General features: G+C 40.0%; 1 protein-coding gene across 1 annotated transcript in view; it reads right to left on the minus strand.

Annotated features, from left to right (window-relative positions):
* Nucleotides 1–23,200, minus strand: part of ASPH (aspartate beta-hydroxylase) — a 185,983-nt gene that overhangs the window by 56,328 nt on the left and 106,455 nt on the right. Inside the window, exon 15 of the mRNA XM_052651843.1 lies at nt 1,607–1,692. Within this exon, the coding sequence (XP_052507803.1) occupies nt 1,607–1,692 (86 nt within the window). The remainder of the gene's footprint in view (nt 1–1,606; nt 1,693–23,200) is intronic.

Raw genomic sequence — 23,200 nt, forward strand, 5'->3', positions numbered from 1 at the left:
GCCTTCAGTGAGTCATAATCTTTTGGCTGGTGGAGAGTTTGAAATTATTTTGAGAATTACCAAAATGTGACAGAGAGACATGAAGAGAGCAAATGAGGTTGGAAAAATGGCACTGATAGGCCTGCCAAAAACCTTTAATTTGAAAAAAAGAATGCAATATCCATGAAGAACAATAAAGTGAAGCACAATAAAATGAGATATGCCTATAGATGATTAAGTGAAGATGTCATTAAATACATTATAATAAATATTGGGCATGGTGATTAGATGAGTAGGACTGAGTTGGGAGAACAGATAACTTCAATCTTGTGTTAATTCCCTGTTTTCAAAACCTGTAATATCCAAGAACAAATGCAAATAAGGCTTTGAATTAACTGATGACAAAGCAAAACATAAAATAGTCACCCTGGGAATTAGAGCTATGTGAGTTTAACCCAGAGTGAGAAGAATTTTAAATCGAAAATCATTTCACCTAACAGTAACTATCCTAAGTACTAGACTAACTTATTTTTTCTTTTTTGCATCAAGGTGCTTTAAAATGAAAACCCTTACTTATATGCTGCTTGCCAGTACTGATGCTTTTAAAAAAATCTCTTATCTCATTGTTCATTGTATAGTCACTAAGTTGTGTCTAATTTTTTTGTAACCCCTGTGGACTGCAGCACACCAGGCTTCACTGTCCATCGCCATCTCCCAAGAGCTTCCTCAAGATCATGTCCATTGAGTCAGTGGTGCCACCCAATCATCTTATCCACTGTCACCCCCTTCTCCTCCTGCCCTCAGTCTTTCTCAGCTTTGGGATCTTTCCCAATGTTCTTCCCATCAGGTGGCCAAAGTATTGGAGCTAAAGCATCAGTCCTTCCAATGAATAGTCATGGTTAATTTCCTTTAGGATTGACTGGTTTGATCTCCTTGCAGTCCAAGGGACTCTCAAGAGTCTTCTCCAGGACCACAATTCAAAAGCATCAATTCTTAGGCCCTCAGCCTTTTTATGGTCCAATTCTCACATCTATACAAGAGTACTGGAAAAACCACAGGTTTGACTAAATGGACTTTTGTCAGCAAAGTGATGTCTCTGCATTGTAATATGCTTTCCAGGTTTGTCATAGCTTTTCTTCCAAGGAGCAAGTGTCTTTTAATTGTGTGGCTATAGGCACCATCCACAATGATTTTGGAGCCCAAGAAAATAAAATGTCACTGCTTCCACTTTTTCCTCATCTATTTGCTTATCTCATTGGATCTTTGTAAAAAATCAAGGAGGAAGTAAATATATATTATTCTCATTTTTTAACACAAGGAAACGGAGACTCAGAATGACTGACTAATTTCCCCAAAGCCACACAACTAGATGGTGATGGAAGGGGCTGACTCCCCAACTGGCTGGCCTGAAGATGAAGTTCTGTTTCTATCTGGCCATTACAGCTGCAGTTTTTCTTTTCATTTGATTCACTCCACGTGGAACGCTGATGTGCCTGAGGAAAAATCCACTCTATTTAAAGGTTGTTTCCCTTACAGTGTTTTTTAAAAACAAACCAAGGGTAATGCCTGTGTTTATTTAACAATGAAACCATCACACGTTTCTATGAAAAATAGACCATCGACCTACCCTTTTACGGAGTTTTTCTGCAGCATCAAGCTCAGCTTTAATAGTCTTATCAAATTTATTTAATAGTTTAGGCTTCTTTTTCTTTGCTGAAAGAAAAAAGAGGTTTATAATTTTTATTTTATGTCTAGAAATAGTTACAGCGAATAGTGATTTATAAAGGTAGTAAGAAATCCAGCATTGGTCACAAGCCAATTGGAACTGGAGGAGCGGTTCCTAATTCAATTTCCTACAAGGCTCTCCCCACCCCCGGGTTGACCCAGCCAGTAAATGCCAAGCACAGGGACACAGCCTGGGCCCTTTACCCATGTGCTCTAAGGTATTCTTGGGATTCTGGATGAATACTGATATCCCGAAACTCTCAGGAGAGTGACCTAATTTCTGGAATGTAATGGTAGGTACGATTTCTGAACTCTTTTAATCAACTCCTTGGGTAAGCCCCAAAGACCACTTACAAGCATCTTTGAACACCTATAATGTTTCCGATCAGGTAAAAGGAAACTACTCTCAAAAGGACTCAAGTGAGCAGGTTTTCTTAGTTGAGGACTCAAGATCCTTCTGTTGCATCCAGGACCTAAATTCCACCATATTCCATACTTTAGTCAGAAGGGACCACCCCACGAATAAGCTTTGTGTCATTTCTGAGGCTAATTTCTCCAAGTAAAATGACTTATTCCTTTTCATTTGAAAAGGAAGGGGACAGTGGGATGAATTGGGAGAACGGCATTGACATACAGACACTACCGTGTAAAACAGACAGCTAGTGGGAAGAGGCTAGAAAGTTCAGGGAGCTTAGCTTGGTGCTCTGTGATGGCCTAGAGGGGTGGGATGGGGTGAGGAAGGGAGGCTGTACAGGGACAGGATATATATATGTATAGCTGGTTCACTTTGTTGTACGGTAGAAACTAACATAACATTGTAAAGCAATTATATGCCAATAATAAAATTTTAAAAAAAGAAAAAGAAAAACATACCCCTCCTTTAATAATCAGCTCAAAACCACATTCATTCCACATATCACCCATGCAAGCACTCTGTTCTTTTTTCTCTCTCTCTTCCTATTACATGACTGAAGTCCTCAGTACAATGCATACATCATTTTTTGTGGTTCTTCTCCATATTATATGGGACTTTTATTATAATAACGTGTATACTTATCTTGGTCTCTTTCCAAACCATAAAACTGTAGCTTGCCAGGTTGCTCTGCCCAAGGGATTTTCCAGGCAAGAATACTGGAGTGGGCTGCTATTTCCTCCTCCAGGGGGTCTTCCCAACCCAGGGATCAAACCCACATCTCTCACATTGGCAGGTGGATTCTTTACCATTGTGCCACCTGGGAAGCTATTTAGTTCAGTTCAGTTGCTCAGTCGTATCTGACTCTTTGCGACCCCATGAATTGCAGCACGCCAGGCCTCCCTGTCCATCACCAACTCCCGGAGTTCACTCAAACTCATGTCCATTGAGTCAGTGATGCCATCCAGCCATCTCATCCTCTGTCATCCCCTTCTCCTCCTGCCCCAAATCCCTCCCAGGATCAGGGTCTTTTCCAAAGAGTCAACTCTTCGCATGAGGTGGCCAAAGTACTGGAGTTTCAACTTTAGCATCAGTCCTTCCAATGAACACCCAGGACTGATCTCCTTTAGAATGGACTGGTTGGATCTCCTTGCAGTCCAAAGAACTCTCAAGAGTCTTCTCCAACACCACAGTTCAAAAGCATCAATTTTTCGGCGCTCAGCTGTCTTCACAGTCGAACTCTCACATCCATACATGACCAAAGGAAAAACCATAGCCTTGACTAGACGGACATTTGTTGGCAAAGTAATGTCTCTGCTTTTCAACATGCTATCTAGGTTGGTCATAACTTTTCTTCCAAGGAGTAAGCGTCTTTTAATTTCATAGCTGCAGTCACCATCTGCAGTGATTTTGGAGCACCCCAAAATAAAGTCTGACACTGTTTCCCCATCTATTTCCCACGAAGTGATGGGACCAGATGTCATGATCTTAGTTTCCTGAATGTGAGCTCTAAGCCAACTTTTTCACTCTCTTCTTTCACTTTCATCAAGAGGCTTTTTAGTTCCTCTTCACTTTCTGATACAAGGGTGGTGTCATCTGCATTATCTGAGGTTATTGATATTTCTCCTGGCAATCTTGATTCCAGCTTGTGCTTCTTCCAGCCCAGCGTTTCTCATGATGTACTCTGCATAGAAGTTAAATAAGCAGGGTGACAATATACAGCCTTGACGCACTCCTTTTCCTATTTGGAACCAGTCTGTTGTTCCATGTCCAGTTCTAACTGTTCCTTCCTGACCTGCACATAGGTTTCTCAAGAGGCAGGTCAGGTGGTCTGGTATTTCCATCTCTTTCAGAATTTCCACAGTTTATTGTGATCCACACAGTCAAAGGCTTTGGCATTGTCAACAAAGCAGAAATAGATGTTTTTCTGGAACTCTCTTGCTTTTTCGATGATCCAGCGGATGTTGGCAAATTGATCTCTGGTTCCTCTGCCTTTTCTAAAACAAGCTGAACATCTGGAAGCTATTACTCACTCATAAATATTGACTTGGGAATATGGGCCGTATTTCCAAGCACCCCACACTCCAGGTTAACCATCAAATCGTCCCAGTGGCCATAGCCACTGAGAATGCTTCCAGATCATTTTCTGCCCAGTCCCACCCTGTAAGTAAGTTACCCTGTAATAAATGGATCCATTGATTACACGGAGACTCCTGCATCATTTTTTGGTCTCGAAATGCCTTCTCAGTTCAGTGGGCACTTTCTGTTCCATCTGTCCTCCAACATCTCCCCTCTCTCATCTATGTGTCCCAGTCGAATGGTTTCCAAAAGGAGGGAAGTTTCCTAAAAACCTTAGCCTCCTGCCTCTCCCCACAGGGAAAGTGGTGTGACTTATCTGATTACTGAGGTTGGGGGAAGCGACAAGCTTGTGTGGCTCAGCCCCACCCCTTCCCTTCCTCTAGCACATATACCTCTATTGTGCTGGGCTGGTAGCACGTGCTCCAGGGAGGGGACACACATGGCAGAACTAGGGCTGCTGCGTGATGCCTGGACCGAGTGGATATATCCAGTTCTGGGGTTCAAGATTACAACACCTGTTTTTCCTGCTCATTTAAGTCCATTCTTCAATTTGGCTTTCATCAGTAATAAGGCTGACACTTTGATCACTGATTCCTTTCATTCCTTAAAACATATATTTTAAATTTCTATTGGAGTATAGTTGATTTACAATGTTGTATTAGTTTCAGGTGTACCTCAAAGTGCATCAGTTATACGTATACATATATCCACTATTTTTAAGATTCTTTTCCCATACAAGCCATTGCAGAGTACCGAGTAGAGTTCCCTGTGCTACACAGTAGGCTCTCATTAGTTATCTATTTTATCTATAAATAACTAATAAGAAATAATTGACACAGTGTGCACATGTCAATCCCAGTATTCCAGCTTATCCCTCCCCCTTTTCCTCTTAATAACCATAAGTCTGTTTCCTACATCTGTGACTCTGCTTCTATTTTGTAAATAAGTTCACTTGTACCTTTTTTTTAAGATTCCACATATAAGCAATATCAGATATTTGTATTTCTGAGTCTGTCTGACTTGCTTGACTTAGTATAATAATCTCTAGGTCTAGCTATGATGTTTCAAATAGCATTGTTTTTTCATGACTGTAATATTCCATTATATATAACTCCTAGGCATATACCCAAATAAAACCAGAGTTCCAAAAGATACATGCACCCTGATGTTCACTGCAGCACAATTTACAATAGTCAAAATATGGAAGCAACCCTAATGTCTATCAACAGAAGAATGGATAAGGAAGAGTTGGCACATGTATCATTCCTTCTATATTTTTTAAAGTTGCTATCCTTTTTAATTTGTTTATTCTACCTTTCTCTTTTCCTCTCCCCAAACCCCGAGGTCCCCTGTTGTTGAAAAATATGTCTAAGGCAGAGACTGTAAAATAGAGGCCAATGGGAACTTTCAGCGGCATATCATGCTATGTGAGCATTCGTGTTGAGGACATGGGAAATGAGCTGACACTTGACTGAGATGGGGATTTATATGTGTTGGGAGTTACTATCATATCACCCACCAGTGATCTATGTGTCTCAATTGCTCACTTTGGTTTTGTAGAAGTGTTGGTCAGCAGAATGACAGCAGGACCAGGAAAGCCTGGTGTGCAGAGGGTTTAACTGCAGGCATCAGCACTTTTTCCAAGTATATCACCCATGTTGTACAGTTAAAGTTAACACGAAGCTTACTCATTATGGGGGGGAAAAACTATTGGCAGCTTAGGACAGCCAAAATAGTTAACAGTAAAATATGCATACTACTACTACTAAGTCGCTTCAGTCATGTCCGACTCTGTGAGACCCCATCGACAGCAGCCCACCAGGCTCCCTCATCCCTGGGATTCTCCAGGCAAGAACACTGGAGTGGGTTGCCATTTCCTTTTCCAGTTTTCCTTTTAAAAACATATGCATACCTGCTACCACATATAAAACAGATGGCCAATGGAAATTTGCTGTGTGACTCAGGGAACTCAAACTGGGGCTCTGTAACAACCTAAAGGGGTAGAAAAGGGTGGGAGGTGGGAGGGAGGTTCAAGAGGGAGAGGACATATGTACACCTATGTCTAATTCATGTTGATGTATGTCAGAAATCAAACCAATATTATAAAGCAATTTTCCTTCAATTAAAAATAAATAAACTAAAAAATTAATTTAAAATGTTTGTTAAATAGCCATACTATACTCAGTGTCAAAATATTTCAATATATCACAAAAAAATAGAATGTTAAAAATCTCAAAGCATTTGTTACCAAGAGAAATCACTTTGACCCATCTTTTCCTATATCTTCCTCTTGAGTAGCAGCTAATATTGCTCCTCCCTCTGAAATTTGAGTTTATTTCTGTCATGAATATGTTTAAACATATAAAAACCTAAGGCAATCTTCCCAATTGTGAAACAAAGCAAAACAAAACAACCACAGACAGATCTGTTCCTTCTTGTTCTGGGAAGCACGTTGGTCTCACTACAGAAAGAGCAGTGGATTCTCAGGGTTTGTGATGGGACAGGGCAGACTCTCCCAGGCCTTTTGGGTCTTGGTGTTCTTGCTGACAAATAAGTGACTTGGGCTGGGTCTCTTTGACCAAATCTTGCACTTCTAATTTCCAGTTGATTTAAACCATGTCAATTATCTTTCAAAGCAGACCTGGAAGTATTAAGCTGGGTTGTTCATTTTGCTAAATTTGGATTTTTAAACAGTTTGTGACTTCCCTGGCAGCTCAGATGGTAAAGAGTCTGTCTTCATTGCAGGAGACCTGGGTTCGATCCCTGGGTTGGGAAGATCCCCTGGAGAAGGAAATGGCAACCCACTTCAGTACTATTGCCTGGAGAATCCCATGGATAGAGGAGCATGGTGGGCTCCAGTCCAGGGGGTTGCAAAGAGTTGGATATGACTGAGTGACTAAGCACAGCACAAAATGGTTTAGGAAGCAGCTGTCTATAAAGTTTTATTAAACTTCGTACTTTTTCGTAGGGTAAGGGGCAGGGGAGGTCACTGCCATTACAAGACTTTTATCCTTTTCTAAAACCATAAAGAAGGGGAAAAAAAAAATGACCAGTTGCATTTCAAATCCTGACTTTCCTTACTGTGGTTGAAACATTAAGAGCAAATGAAATGAAAAAGAAGAAACATTAAAAATATAATTAAAGGCACAAAAAAAGACTAACAGTACACATGTAGATTATATTAAAATTAAATGCTGACTCCCTTTCCATTCCACTTGGTCTATGGAAGAAGGCATTTTCCTACTATGGTATGTGAGGAGACCACAGTCTTACTGGGGAGAAAGCTGTAAACAGATAATGAACGCTTAGAGGAATGAGGATATTTATAAGGGTGAACTAGGAATGGTGCTAAGTTTTTTGTGAGCCAGCAAAGAAAGCTTTCTGGGGAAATGGAGAATTAAAGTACATATGCAAGTAGATGAAGCATTCTGGGCAGAGGAAAGAGTATTTACTTTGTAAACCAATCACAAGTTTGGGAAGTTGTATTTTCACCATTAGTTATTCTTCTTGTAAGTCAAAGGCCAAATATCTCCTTGCATGCTAGGGTTTGGTGCAATATCCATGTTGTTGTTTAGTCGCTAAGTTATGTCTGACTCTTTGAACAAAACGTGGTCCACTGGAGAAGGGAATGGCAAACCACTTCAGTATTTCTTGCCTTGAGAATCCCATGAACAGTATGAAAAAGCAAAAAGATATCACACTGAAAGATGAACCCGTGGATCAGTAGGTGCCCAATATTCTACTGGGGTAGAGTAGAGAAACAGCAACATACATGAATGTTCTTCTAATGGGAATCTGGGCTTTTCCAGAATTTCCTGACAGTAGAGATCATCCTCAGGGATCCCCAGACATGGACCTGCCTCCCCCCAAATCCAGAAATGTAGCCTTAGTGACAGAGCCTGCTTTCAGAGCAAGAAGAGCCCTGAAATGCATGTTTGGGGTGTTTCAGTTTTGTAGAGAGAAAATTCCACCCCAACTCTGAGGTGCACAGCTAGAATGAGCCTTTGGAAACCATGCAAGACAAAACGCAGACAGCTGTAGCCCCGTTCCACCCAGATAGGGGATGTGGGTTGGTTCCCACGCTGATGGCCAAAGTGTCTGCTCGGTCTAGAGCTGCCATCTGCTTTTGATACAGTATTGTCCTGCTGATTAAGGCCCTTGATTTAATGTCACTCTGAAAAAAAGAGAGGGTAAGATCTTCTCCCACCAACTCAAGACCCATCTGAAACGCTGCATTAGGTCAAGAAAAATACATCCATCCTGAAATAACTCTATAATCGTTGTTTCCTAGAACCTTTACTGCCTTTCACTAATTGACTCGTGGTGGTTTAGTTGCTAAGTCTTCTCCAGCTCCATGGACTGTAGCCCTCAAGGCTCCTCTGTCCATGGGATTCTCTAGGCAAGAATACTGGAGTGAATTGCCATTCCCTTCTCCAGGGGATCTTCCTGACCCAGGGAAACTTCAGTCTCCTGCGCTGGCAGGCAGATTCTTTACCACTGAACCAGCAGGGAAGCCACACATTGACTCCTAGTCACTCTGTTTTCACCTCCTCTTACTCTACCTGTAAAGCAGTTTATATTCCTTTTACACAGACTATCAAATTTCACATAAATTTTTGACACCTCCAAGATTTTTCTCATGGCTTTTTGATGATTTGAGCTGGAAAACCCTTCCCTCTACTCCCAAAGAATACTCTGCTTCAACTTTGGGGACCAGTTTAAATGCTATTTCCTCTATCAAGTCATCTTAAAAATATACTCATAAAACACACACACACACACACACACACCCTTTCTCTTCTGTGCTCATATAACACTTTATTTCTGTAAATAGTAAAGTTTCAGGCTGTGTTTAAGTTGGCCATATGGTTATGTATAATGCACACTCACTTCCCCACACCCCCACCCCCACCCAGCTGGATTGTTTATTTTTGTAAGGAAAGGACTGTGTCTTCCTCATAATTTATTTCCAGCACAGCACATGGCCAGTCCCACAAAAAGTCTTCAACAAACATTTCTGAACATATATAAATACACACACGTATCAATAAATCAAGATAGTCCATGAAATCTTGCCATTTGTGACAATATAGATGGACCTAGAGGATACAACACTAAGTGAAGTAAGTCAGACACAGAAGGACAAATACTGTGTGATTTCACTTATAGGTGGAATCTAAAAAACGAAACAAATGAACAAACAAAATCAGAAACAGATTCATAGATACAGAGAACAAACTGGTGGTTGACAGAGGGGCAGAGGTTGGGAAGATGGGTGAAAAAGGGAGAGAAGAGTAAGTGGCCAAACTTCCATCTCTGAAATAAATTAGTAACAGGGATGGCATGTCACATAGGGAATACCATCAACAGTATTACAACAACTTGGTATGGCATGTCACATAGGGAATATAATCAATAATATTGTAACAACTTGCTATGATGACAGGTGGTAACTAGACTTGGTGATCATTTCATCATGTATAAAAAATACCAACTCACTATGGTGCACACCTGAATGCAATTTATATGTTAACTATATAGCTCAATAAAAAGGGATATTCCAGGAGTGGATAGGATAATGTCAATTTGTAACTTGGGCATATTGGCTATTTCCTGAACTGCAGGTGTATTCTTTACCACTGAGCCACTGGGGAAGCCTCATATGGGCTATTTAAAAGCCAATCAGAAAATTCCAAGCACCCAAGATGGAGACTGGGCTTCCCTGGTGGCTCAGTGGTAAAGAATCTGCCTGTAATGCAGAGCTGCAGGAGACGCAGATTCGATCCCTGGGTTGGGAAGGTGCCCTGGAGGAGGGCATGGCAACCCACTCCAGTATTCTTGCCTGAAGAATCCCATGGACAGAGGAGTATGGTGGGCTACAGCCCTTAGGGTCACAAAGATTTGGACACAAATGAAGCAACTTAGAACACACAAGATGGAGAATAAATTAAGAATAAAAGTACCTGGCTTTATAAAGAGTTCAAAAAGTGTCAAAAAACAAGTAAAGAGGGGATGAGGAAGGAAGGTACAACACAGACACAATGTATGTGCAAGACAAACCCCACTGCAGATTTTATAGATAATACCAATATTTACTTATTTTATTTTAGTTTTTCTGTATATTTAGAATTTAGAACATAATGGCAGAATACTAGACACAACTAACTAGTAAGCTCTTGGACTGAAAAGTTCAGCCGATTTTAGTAGAACATACAAACTTCATTAAGCAGCTTGCTTTTATGTTCTGAGTCACTGCTTAATGCCTTGTCAAATTACTTGCTGATAATGGTAGCTGAGATTCACGGATCACTTACTCTGCTAGACATGGGCAACTAACCCAGGCTGTACAAACTGTCAACAGTAGGAGCCAAGACTGGAGTCTGGGGTTGTCTTGATTCCACTGTCTATGCTTTTGACTCTTTTGTTGTCAACCTGGCATCTAACCCCAAAGTTAAGAAAACCAGGGTGTTCAGCATGTTTGGAGAGTGATGACAGAGTGGAATCAAGTATTAGTGTAAGTTATTATGTTGTGTAAGGAAGTAGCTGAATTTTGTACTATTTGTCTCAGAGGATAAAGGCAGTGAAATAATCACAGTGATTTTCCTTCATCTTGTGTCTCAAAGACTGAGCATGTTCACATTACTCAGAAAATACCTGGCCAAGCAGGAAGGTCACGGCAGATGGAGTCTGGAGGCCAGGGTGTGAGCCTCAGTTCTGCCTTTTTTAGACAACTTGCTTGGTCTCAATTCCATGAAATGGGAATAACGTCTGACTCCCCTACCTACCAACCATAAAGGAACATAAAACATCATAAATGTTCCTCATGGCTCCCATCTACAATACCTTTTTTCATTTCCTTTAAAATACTGCTCTTTAATTAAATGGGAGATTTGTAGGACCTACCTTATTAGAAAAATGTTTGAGGAATTAATTTTTTTAAGATAAAGATTTGCTCTACAGTCACACATTTCCTTGTCAGAGATTTTGGGCAAGTAATAATTTTGCCTGAAAAAATTAAGTGTGTATTTCCTGGGTCAACAAAGGACAAGTAATTACAGCTCAACTATACTTTCTTTGGCTTCCCAGGTGGCCCTGTGGTAAAGAATCCACCTGCCAATGCAGGAGATGCAGCTTCAATCCCTGAGTTGGGAAGACTCCCTGGGGGAGGAAATGACAACCCACTCCAGGATTCTTGCCCGGGAAAATCAATGGACAGAGGTGCCTGGCGGGCTACAGTCCACAAAGAGTTGGACATGACTCAGCAACTTAACAACAACAACAAATACTTGCCTTGCTTCCTAAAGCCTACTAAGTGTTTTCAAGTAGGACTATGTAAAATATATAGGTATCCAAAGGTGGAATTGAATGAAAAATAATCTAAAATGCAAAATGATTTAAGGGAAGGAGAAGTAAACCCAAAGTAAGACACTGAAGAAAAATGTGTTATCTGAGATGCAGCTCGAAGCTGAAATAATCATGTAATGCTTTATTGCAGTATTATTCATGTTAATTAGTTAAACCAAGACAGACTCCACAAAACATTTTAATCTTCTTATAATTGGGAGTTAATTTTGCTTTTCTCTCAAAAATCAATGATGGATTTCCATATAAAAAGAGAAATCTCTACTCTAAATTTGTCTGGCAGTGAGGAAATCTATAAATTAAGGCACGTGACACAAAAGAAGACAATAGAGCAAAGCATTCAAGAACTCAAGAGTCCAGCAAAGCATTCAAGAATTCAAAAATCCAGGAATTTTGATGAAATTCCTCCTGCTGGGTACAACGAAAGCAAGCCCATATCTACCAGTGTCCTTCCCAGACACTTGCAGGGGATGAAGGTGGGACCTTCAGTTCTTTTCTCTTTCACTTAAAAATGGGAATTGTGCAAGGTATTCTATTGCTAGGCTTCACACTGGGGTCTGAAATAGTCTGCTTTCATATCAAGAGGGGGTCATGTTACTTGCTGTTGAGAAACTCAATCAGCAGACAGCCGTGGAAGTGTTTCTGAAGGGAGTCTTTGTATCATCACTGTGAAAAAGGAAAATTACTGTTTGATCCAAAAAGAGCCTCATCTGAGCACACTTCCTCTAATGTGCTGTATCTACCTTGTAGGTGCATAGAACAGGGAGAAAATGTAAATCTTGGCAGCTCAAGGCAGAGGGGCTTACCTGCTAGCCTAGAGGAAGGTGGATGCTTCCTCTGCCTCCTACGTGCTCTGCTTAGTCGTTCAGTCATACCCGACTCTTTGCTATCCCATGGACTATAGCCCACCAGGCTCCTCTATCCATGGGATTTCCCAGGCAAGAATACTGGAGTGAGTTGCCATGCCCTCCTCCAGAGGATCTTCCCAATCCAGGGATCAAACCCAGGTCTCTCGGATTGCAGGCAGATCCTTTACTGTCTGAACCTCCAGGGAAGCCCAAAATTAAGAAATAATGGGCTTTTGTTCTAAGAATTAAATATCAGCTACATGCCAGCAGGAGTTCAATATTCAAAGCTCAAACCAAACAGTTAACATAAATGTTTTTCAGCTGACAGACACTAATACAACACATAAACATATAAAGGGCAGTTGTTTTCAGTCTGCCTCTTGTATTGAAATAATGTGGGATTCAGCTGGGAGCAGTCAATGGCTCCAGAAAGTATTCTGGCTTATTAAATAGAGTCTGTTGTCTCCCCATAGGGTTATTTTAATAAGTTATACATCCCTCCCCTTCTAGAGTAATCATCCTCTAACAGATGTGACCCCATATGTTAAATTAGAAATTTCAGAGATGCTAAATGATGTGTGTTCTATACTTAACAGAGATTCCTTCAGTGTCAAGGTGGTCCATGGGCTTACCAACAGCTGCTTCAGACATTAAGATGGGAGGGGAGCTTGTGGAAAATGGATACACGTATAAATAGTATGGCTGAGCACCTTTGTGTCCACCTGAAATGATCACAACGTTGTTAATCGGCTATACTACAGTAAAATATAAAATAAAAAGTTAGGACTTTCTTGGCGGTATAGTGGATAAAAATCTGCCTACAATTGCAAGGACATGGATTTGATCCCTGGTCTAGGAAGATTTCACATGCCATGGAGTAACTAAGCCTGTGAGCCACAACTGCTGAGCCTGTGCTCCAGAGCCCCTGTTCTGCAACAAGAGAAGCCACCACAATGAGAAGCCTGTGCACCACAAAAAAAAAGCAGCCCCTGCTCAGAGCAACTAGAAAAAGCCCATGTGCTGCAAAAATAAATAAATAAATAAATAATACGATAAAAAGTTAAAAAAAACTGACAGAGCTCTAAAAAGAACAGAAAAGTCTCCAAATCCATCAGAGATCTTGAAACTGCTCATTCAACAATTGACTGAAAAAAGGGAGAGAACATCAGCAAGAATAAAGAAGATCTGAATAGCAGTATAAACCAAGTTGACCTAACTGATATTTCTAGAACACTTCCCCCAACAACAGCAAAATACACATCTTTACAAGTGCACACAGAATATTTTCCAAGTTTCTACCTTAGACTAAAAAATAGAGCAAATTAAACCTAAAGCAGAAAAAGAAAGGAAACAATAAAATTAGAGCAAATATCAACAGCTCAGAAGGCAAAAAATAAAAATAATAAGATCGATAAAATCACTGCAGATGGTGACTGCAGCCATGAAATTAAAAGACGCTTACTCCTTGGAAGGAAAGTTGTGACCAACCTAGATAGCATATTCAAAAGCAGAGACATTACTTTGCCAACAAAGGCCCGTCTAGTCAAGGCTATGGTTTTTCCAGTGGTCATGTATGGCTGTGAGAGTTGGACTGTGAAGACAGCTGAGCAATGAAGAATTGATGCTGTTGAACTGTGGCGTTGGAGAAGACTCTTGAAAGTCCCTTGGACTGCAAGGAGATCCAACCAGTCCATTCTAAAGAAGATCAGCCCTGGGTGTTCTTTGGAAGGACTGATGCTAAAGCTGAAACTCCAATACTTTGGCCACCTCATGTGAAGAGTTGACTCACTGGAAAAGACTTTGATGCTGGGAGGGATTGGGGGCAGGAGGAAAAGGGGACGACCGAGGATGAGATGGCTGGATGGTATCACCGACTTGATGGATGTGAGTTTGAGTGAACTCTGGGAGTTGGTGATGGACAGGGAGGCCTGGTGTGCTGCGAATGATGGGGTCGCAAAGAGTCGGACACAACTGAGCGACTGAACTGAACTGGACTGAACTGAACTGAACTGAAAATTAAAGTTGGTTTTGACAAAAGATAAGTAAACCGATAGAAACCCCAGCCAGATTGATTGGGAAAGAAAGAAATAAATAACCAAAATCAGGAATCAGTCTGGTGGCATCACTACAGATTCTACAGTTATTAAAAGGATAATAAGAGAATATTATGAACACTGTTACACCAATGAATTCAGTAAATTAGGTGAAATAAAACCAACTCCTTAAAACAATTATCCTTCAACTAAAAATAAATAAATTAAAAAAAAACAAGTCTTGAAAGACACAAACTACTAAAGGTAACTCAAGAAGAAATAAATAATTTGAATAACTTATATCAATTAAAGAGGTTAGATTTGTAACTAAAAACCTTGCCACAAAGAAAACTCTAGGCCCACTTATTTCACAGGTGAATTCCACCAAACAGTTAAGGAAGAGTTAATACATCATAATACCTTAATTCTCAGAGAAGAGGGATTGCTACCCAACTCATTCTGCAAGGTCAACCTTACTATGAAACCCAAACCAGGAAAGACATCACATGAGGAGGAAACTGAACTAATTTGCTTCTCATACATAGATGTAAAATATTTCTAAACAAAATTTTAACAAAGTAAATCCAATAACATAGACAAAGCATAGTGCACTATGAGATTTAACTTGGGAGTATACACAGTTGGTTTAATATTTGAAAATCAATCAATGTAATTTATAATATTAATGCAATAAAAATTAAAAACCATATGATTGTCTTTTTAGGCACAGAAACCATCTTTGAATCTAAAGCCCAGTCCAAATCAAAGCTCTCAGTAATGTAGAAACAGAGGGAACTCTCTCAAGCTGATAAAGAGCATCAGTGAAAAATTTCCAGCTAACATCATAGTTAATGGTGAAAGGCTGAATTTTTTTCCCCCAAAGATCAAGAACAAGACAAAGATGTCTACTCTCATAATTTTGGTTTGAAATTCTGCTAGAGGTTCTAGTCACTGAATCAGGCAAGATAAAGAAAGAAAAGGCATCCTGATTGAAAACAAAGAAGTAAAACTGTCCTTATTTAGAGGTACATAAATAAAGATCTTTCTAGAAATTTGACAAATACTAGGGGAAAAAAAAACCTACTGGAATATACAGGTCAGTCTAACAAGGTTCCTGGATACAAGTTCATTATTTAAAAAAAAAATCAATTTTCTTCCTTTATACCAGTAACAAACAAGAGACAACAAATTATAAATTAATACTACTTATAATTGCATTCAAAAATATAATATTCTTAGGAATAAATCTGACAAGAGTTGAAAAAGATCTGTACAAGAAAACTTATAAAAACAATGCTGAGAGAAATTTTAAAAGATCTTAAATAGAAAGACATACTAAATTCAGAGAGCAGAAGACTCAACACAGTAAAGATGTCAAAGTGTAAGTGTTAGTCGCTCAGTCTTGTCTGATTTTATGCGACCTCATGGACTATATAGTTCACCAGGTTCCTTTGTCCATGGAATTCTCCAGGCAAGAGCACTGGAGTGGGTAACCATTTCCTTCTCCATGGGCTTTTCCCAACCCAGGGATCAAACCAGGTCTCCCGCATTGCAGGCAGATTCTTTACTGTCTGAGGCATCAAAGATGTCAACTTCAGCAGGGTTTTTTATTTGGTAGAGACTGACAAACTAATTTTAAAATTCATATGAAAATACAAACAACTTCTGCTATAATCAAAACAACTGTGAAAAAGAAGTTTGAAATTCTATGATTTTAAGACTTCCTATAAAGCTAGATTAATCAAGACAGTGGTATAGAGACTGATAAACAGATCAATGGGACTAAGAGTCCAGACACAGAACCATAAATATCAGGACATTTTCAGTGGAAGTGCAAAGGCAATTCAGTAAAAAAAGAAATCTTTTCAGCAAATTCTAATGGAATAATTGAACCTGAAAATCTGCTCTGATCTAAATTTCTCCTCTGTATTTTAAGCATTTTTTATTTCAATTTTGATTTTGCTATTTTTTTTAAAGTCTTTGTTAAATTTGTTACAATATTGCTTCTCTTTTTTAGGTTTTGGCTTTTTGGCTGCATAAATATGTGGGATCTTAGTTCTGTGACCAGGGATTGAACCTGCACCCCTTGCATTGAAAGGCAAAGTCTTAACCATTGTATCACCAGGGACTGCATTTATTTTATTATTTTGGTTTCTTTAGAGGAATGGGTACATCAATTTTCAAACCATTTGACAAACATTTATCAAGTACCTCACAAGGTATTATGCTGGCTAATGTAGGGGACACAAAAATGAACTGGACATAATCCTGCCATAGATTGAAAAGTTTTTGTCCCCCTAAAACTCATATGTTGGAATCCCAGTTGCCCAGGTAATCATGTTAATAGGTGGGGCCTTCCGGAGATGACTGGGTTGTAAAAGCTCCATTCACGACTAGGGTTAGAGCTTCGTAGGAAGACTCCAGGATTTCTTCCCTAAAGGACATAGCAAGAAGGTGCCATCTACAAACCAGATTTCTTACCAGATACTAAATCTGTAGCTGCTTTGATTTTCGACTCCCCAGCCTCCATGAGAAATGAGTTTCTGTTAAACTACCTGGTTTTAGCTCAGCTGGTAAAGAATCTGCCTGCAATGCAGGAGACCCTGTTTAGATTCCTAGGTTGGGAAGATCCATGGGAGAAGGGAGAGGCTACCCACTCTAGTATTCTGGCCTGTACAGAGTTCCATGTACTATATAGTTCATGGGGTCACAAAGAGTCAGACACTTTCACCTGGTTTTTGGTATTTTTGTTACAGCAGCTTGAAAAGACTAAGACAAGTATCTATCCTCAAATAATGGACATCAGAAAATAAAAACAAAGGATAGTAAATTAATGACTAGAACAGAATGTTGAAAATTATTAGGCAAACTAAGGATTATAAAATACTTTGGGAACAAAAAGAAGCATGACATTACTTCTAATAGGACTATCTTGAAACTAACAGCACTGTAAATAAACTATACTTCGATTTAAAAAAAAGAGAAATGAAACTGATAGTAAAAGTCAGAGTAGAAGCTGTCACAGGACTAAGGGAGACAGTTAAATTCTTGGTTAAATGAAGTGGTTACATTTCAGAAGGAAAGAAGATTTGAAAATAAAACTCTGAGAAATAATTACATTTGCAAATATCAAAGAAAAAGCTGCAACTTCTCACCAGTAAAACTTACATTCAGATAAATTTATCTTCACTTGAATAAAAATACATCTATTAATTTCACTGTTTCTAGATGGTTGCGCTTTTTAACAGAATGCACTACTCAGCACGCTGTCACTTAGGAAGTTGGTGACATTCTAAAATATCACAGATCACTGTCAGTATGAAAAGCAGGATCTATGTTGTGATTCTTTTTATGAATAACGTGAAGTTTATTTTCATGCAATGGCACACCCCCTGCTTTGGGCTTTAACAGATGGCACTCTTTTTACCAGGGTTTTAAACTTGCACACTGGGAATGCAAGCTATTTATATAGTACACACTTTAGCTGATCCTATCTTTGGACATGTTTAATTAAAGAATGAGCTACCAATAGCACAATCAAGCGGACACATGGGAGAAGCAGGAACTTGCTGCCTTGCTGAATACATTATTTTACCCCAGCAATTTAAAGCACACATGGAAATTAATGGCATGATGGAGGTTTATAATAAATCCCCTAAGCATTTAGCTTTTTTAGTTAGCTGTTTTACAAAGCAATGTTAATAAAGCTTTTTGGCCCGAGGCAGAAGGAAAGCATAGCTTACTGTTTAATGAGATGCCACTGTAGCATTCTTCAACTAGCTCTTCAATATTCTCATACCTGAATCAGCGTGGAGATGTTCACTTTCTACATATAAATGCTTTTTAGAGGAACATCCCAGAAGAATCAGTATTCTCCTATTGCATTTAAGACATTAAATATACTGGGAGGTGGAGAGGATTAAGTTTATCTGATTCATCAAGAGCCTCTTAGAAAAGGAACATATACAAATAAACAGTATTAAACAGCATCTGGGGTTTCCCAGGTGGCTCAGTGGCAAAGAATCCACCTGCCAATGAAGGAGATGTGGGTTCGATCCCCGGGTCAGGAAGATTCCCCCTAGAGCAGGAAATGGAAACCCACTCTAGTATTCTTGTCTGGGAAAACCTATGGACAGAGGAGCCTGGTAGGCTACAGTCTGTGGGGTCGCAAATGAGAAGGATATGACTTAGCAACTCCGTGTGTGCATGCTAAGTTGCTTCAGTCATGTCAGACTTTTTGCGACTCTAGGGACTGTAGCCCGCCAGGCTCCTCTGTCCATGGGATTCTCCAGGCAAGAATACTGGAGTGGATTGCCGGACCCTGCTCCAGGGGATCTTCCGTCTCTTACATCTACCTGCACAGGCAGGTGGGTTCTTTATCATTAGCACCACCTGGGAAGCCCAACTTAGCAACTAAACAACACCAAATAGCATCTGGATTTGCAGGTCCCAAACATTTTATGTATTTATTTATCTTTAAAAGATATTTTTTTATACAGACCATTTAAAAAATCTTTGCTGAATTGGTTACAATATTGTTTTTATTTTTATGTTTTGGCTTTTTGACTGCCAGGCATGTGGGATCTTAGCTCACTGCCCAGGGATCAAACCCACACCTCCTGCATTGGAGGGTGAAGTCCTGACCACTGAACTGCCAGGGAAGTCCCTCGTATACCTTTTAAACAAAGTAGTGAAAGTATTAGTCACTCAGTCGTGTCTGACTCTTTGTGACCCCATGGATTCCAGCCCACCAGGCCCTTTGTCCATGGGATTCTCCCAGCAAGAATACTGGATTTGGTTGCCATGTCCTCCTCCAGGGAATCTTCCCAACCCAGGGATTGAACCCAGGTCTCCTGCATTGCAGGCACTTTTTTAACCACCTGAGCCACCAAGGAAGCCAAAATACTAATAGGAGGAAAAGTAACGACAGCGTTTGCTCCTGTCTCTGCAGCAAGACCGGAGACAAAGCAATATGGTCACCTGACCTATGCCAAACTGCAGGAGGGCAGGCAGGATTATCTCTGTATTTTATATGTGGAGGAAGAAAAGCTCTAAGCAGCTAGGAGACTTGTTCAAGACCAAAGAACAAATAAGAAGCTCACAATCTAACACCAATAAGAACAGATAGAGCTGAGACTAAAACTTCTGGAAAAGGACCCCTTTCACTGAAGTGCAACAATTTTCTAGTTCTGATCAAGTGACTTCACACTAGAAAGAGAAATTTAAATACACAGAAGGGAAATGTTCATGGTAAGAAAGAAACAAAATGGTAACTCCTTTAAAGACAGATGCAGACTGAACTGGGCTTCCCAGATAAAGAATCCGCCAGCTAATGAAGGAGATGCAGGTTCGACCCCTGAGTCAGAAAGATACTCTGGAGAAGGAAATGGCAGCCCGCTCCATTATTCTTGCTTGGAAAAGCCCATGGATAGAGAAGCCTGGAGGGCTACAGTATATGGGGTCTCAAAAGAGCCGGACATGACTTAGCGACTGAACAACAAAGCAGGCTGAAAAATACTCCTAGCTGCCAATTTCCTGTAATGTCGCGATGGGCTTCAACCTCCAAAAACCACATTCAGACATTTACTTGAATCTAAAAACAAAACAGTTGTTGTCATTCAGTTGCCAAGTCGTGTCAGACTCCAGGCTCCTCTGTTCATGGGATTTCCCAGGCAAGAATACTGGAGTGGGTTGCCGTTTCCTCTTCCAAAGATACATTTGCCTGTTGCCTACTATCTGGCCTCCTAGTCACAACTTGCTGCTTGTACCTAATTTTCTTGAGTGTCTGCCTGACCTTAGGCTCCAGCCACTCCCATGCTGCTCTAAGCCACTGCTGTGCAGCCTTAATAACGGCAAAAGGCTGTCGGATCTAAGTAGAGAGAGAGAAAGTAGAAACAACATTCTAGAAAAACATGACTGACGTTGTGTTAGGGATAAACAGACTGGCTTCCCAAGCAGAATGTAATCAAATCACCCAAACTGAAACAGAAAAGATTTATTTTCACTATTACTAATATTCTCTATTGTCAACACATATTCAATTTTTTAATGAAAAACATAAACATATGGCAGAATTACTGCTGTAAATGTCAGTACAATCTACCATTCTATCAGGAGAATGAAAAATGCTGTGGGGAAGAGCTCTGTAATCAGACTCAGATAATATTCAGTAATGCATTTTTCAAACGAATGCACCCTGCCAATTTGAAGTGTTGTTTAAATAAATGAATGTATTCAACTATAATAGTGCTACCTTTTCACAGAACATTTTTTGAAAGCTTAATTTTAAGCTGGCTTTGGCATATGTGGCTTATATGTTACTCTTTAATTTGCTTTGGTATACAAATAGACAATGCGTTAATACACACACAAAAAAGGTGGATTACTCTGATTTGAAGACTGAGTCTCATTTCCCATCAATGACAACAAAATTTAGATCCTAATGATGATTTTAAAATACACCAATATCTGAGTTATTTCCTTAAGAAACTTATTTTCCTCCCCTGATCATGTTGTCACAATCATTACAGAAATGAGTATTGTAAAACATTGAGTGCTCAATGGGAAACATTAGAATGGAATTTTAATGATAACATAGAATTGGCTATTATTGTCCTGTGGTATATCTGACTGAGGAGCCAGTCTGATGCAAGCAGGTGCTTCAATTATCACCCCGACTACAATACAGTTAAAAATCATGAAATGAAAAATAAAAACAAAGCAAATGTGTATTTCAACACAGCTAAAAACCTTTACTCCATTTGCTGAGACTGGTAATATATGCTGAGCTTATTGAAATCACTAAAATTGCTGTAATTAAACTTCTCCCTAAATCAGACTTGTATAACAGTCAGAAATCTCCCATAATTAACTTATCTGGAGAAGTAATCAGACAATAACTGCTGGTATATTTTAGGAACCACTAAAACTACTATAGCTGTTGAATGTAATAACTATAATAAATCTTTAACAGCAGTTATCTCATAACCTCTTTTCCCAGCAACAAGGGTGGGAGGGAGATTGCTTTCTCAAAGCTCTGCTCTGAGTTGGTTTCAGTGCTATTGCTACACTGCTCTTCTCCATTAAGGGAAAATTATGAAGCTATAGAGATGCTGCCTGAACCGAGCCCCCAGTCTATGCTATCTCTGAGTGTGCTGTTGATTTATTGTTGCTGTTGTTAGTCGCTAAGCTGTGTCTGACTCCCTGTGACCCCAAGTACTGCAGAACGCTAGATTTCCCTGCCCTTCACTATCTCCCGGAGTTGGCTCAGATTCGTGTCCATTGGGTTCATGATGCTATCTAACCACCACATGCTGTTGATATTAATAATGAAAACCAGACAGCGCTTTAGGAACTGAACCAAAGCACCTCTAATAGCTAAAGGCAGAAGACCTACATACAACAACTGCAGAAATCGATCTTCAGAAAAGAAGACTTGCTTCTGGTGAAATCTATGAGTTTGTTGTGTTTTGCCTGAATGTATTTCTCAATGCACACACAGTTTGAGTAGCAGAAAATAGATGCCCTACTGGTTTGAGGTATCACTTGAGAAAGTGGAACTGCCAAAGCAACCAGAGACGTCAATGGGGGAAACCCAGACGCAAAGTGAAATCCCAGAAGCAAGCCCCAAAATTTGAGTATGAATTCTGTCCAAATTTTCAGCAGACCAGTAAATTATGCACACACAGGGCACCTCCATCCCCACCCACAAGAGAGCTAGACTGGAAAACAGCGGTTAGAAACCAAAAAGCCTGAGCAGAGGCACTAACGGCTTCTCGCTGCAGGGGAGACAGATTTTTGTTCAGGTTGAGCCCAGGCAAATTAACTGTGTACTCAGTTCAGTTCAGTTCAGTCACTCAGTCACGTCCGACTCTTTGCGACCCCATGAATTGCAGCACGCCAGGCCTCCCTGTCCATCACTGTGTACTAGACACCAACAATTCCAGAAAAAGCAAAACAAGTCCAGAACTGCTACAATATACACACAGTCTAAGCCAATTTGAATAGAGTCCCACATGTGATCAGAAGAATTCTGGAAAATACTTAGAAGTAAAACCAAATGTGTTCCTAATATTCTGAGGAAGAATGACAACTGCCTTTTCCATAGAAACACAGTTACAATGAGACTTGGAAACTAGGAATTGAATAGGTTTTTGTGGACTGGTGTACAAAACCTCTGAAGACCATATAATTGCTTCTATGGAAAAATGTGTTCTGAGTACAAACCAAACTTATAAGTAAGTTTTTCATGATTAGATGGTATGAAATTTCTCAATTATACCATATGCTTAATGGACATGAGTTTGGGTAAACTCCGGGAGTTGGTGATGGACAGGGAGGCCTAGCATGCTGCGATTCATGGGGTCACAAAGAGTCAGACACGACTGAGAGACTGAACTGACTGACAGATACACAGTCTGCTTGAAGCTTTTGAATTGTGGAGAAGACTCTTAAAAGTCCCTTGGACAGCAAGGAGATCCAATCAGTCAATCCTAAAGGAAATCAATCTTGAATATTCATTGGAAGGACTGATGCTGAAGCTGAAGCTCCAATACTCTTGCCATCTGATGCGAAGAGCTGACTCATTGGAAAAACCTTGATGCTGGGAAAGATAGAAGGCAGGACAAGTGGGTGACAGAGGATGAGATGGTTGGATGGCATCACTGACTCAATGGACATGAGCCTGAGCAAACTCTGGGAAATAGTGAAGGACAGGGAAGCCTAGCATGCTGCAGTCCATGGGGTCAAAAAGTCAAACACAA

Source organism: Budorcas taxicolor, chromosome 14, assembly GCF_023091745.1.
Source record: "Budorcas taxicolor isolate Tak-1 chromosome 14, Takin1.1, whole genome shotgun sequence".
NCBI classification, from domain to species: Eukaryota; Metazoa; Chordata; class Mammalia; order Artiodactyla; family Bovidae; genus Budorcas; species Budorcas taxicolor.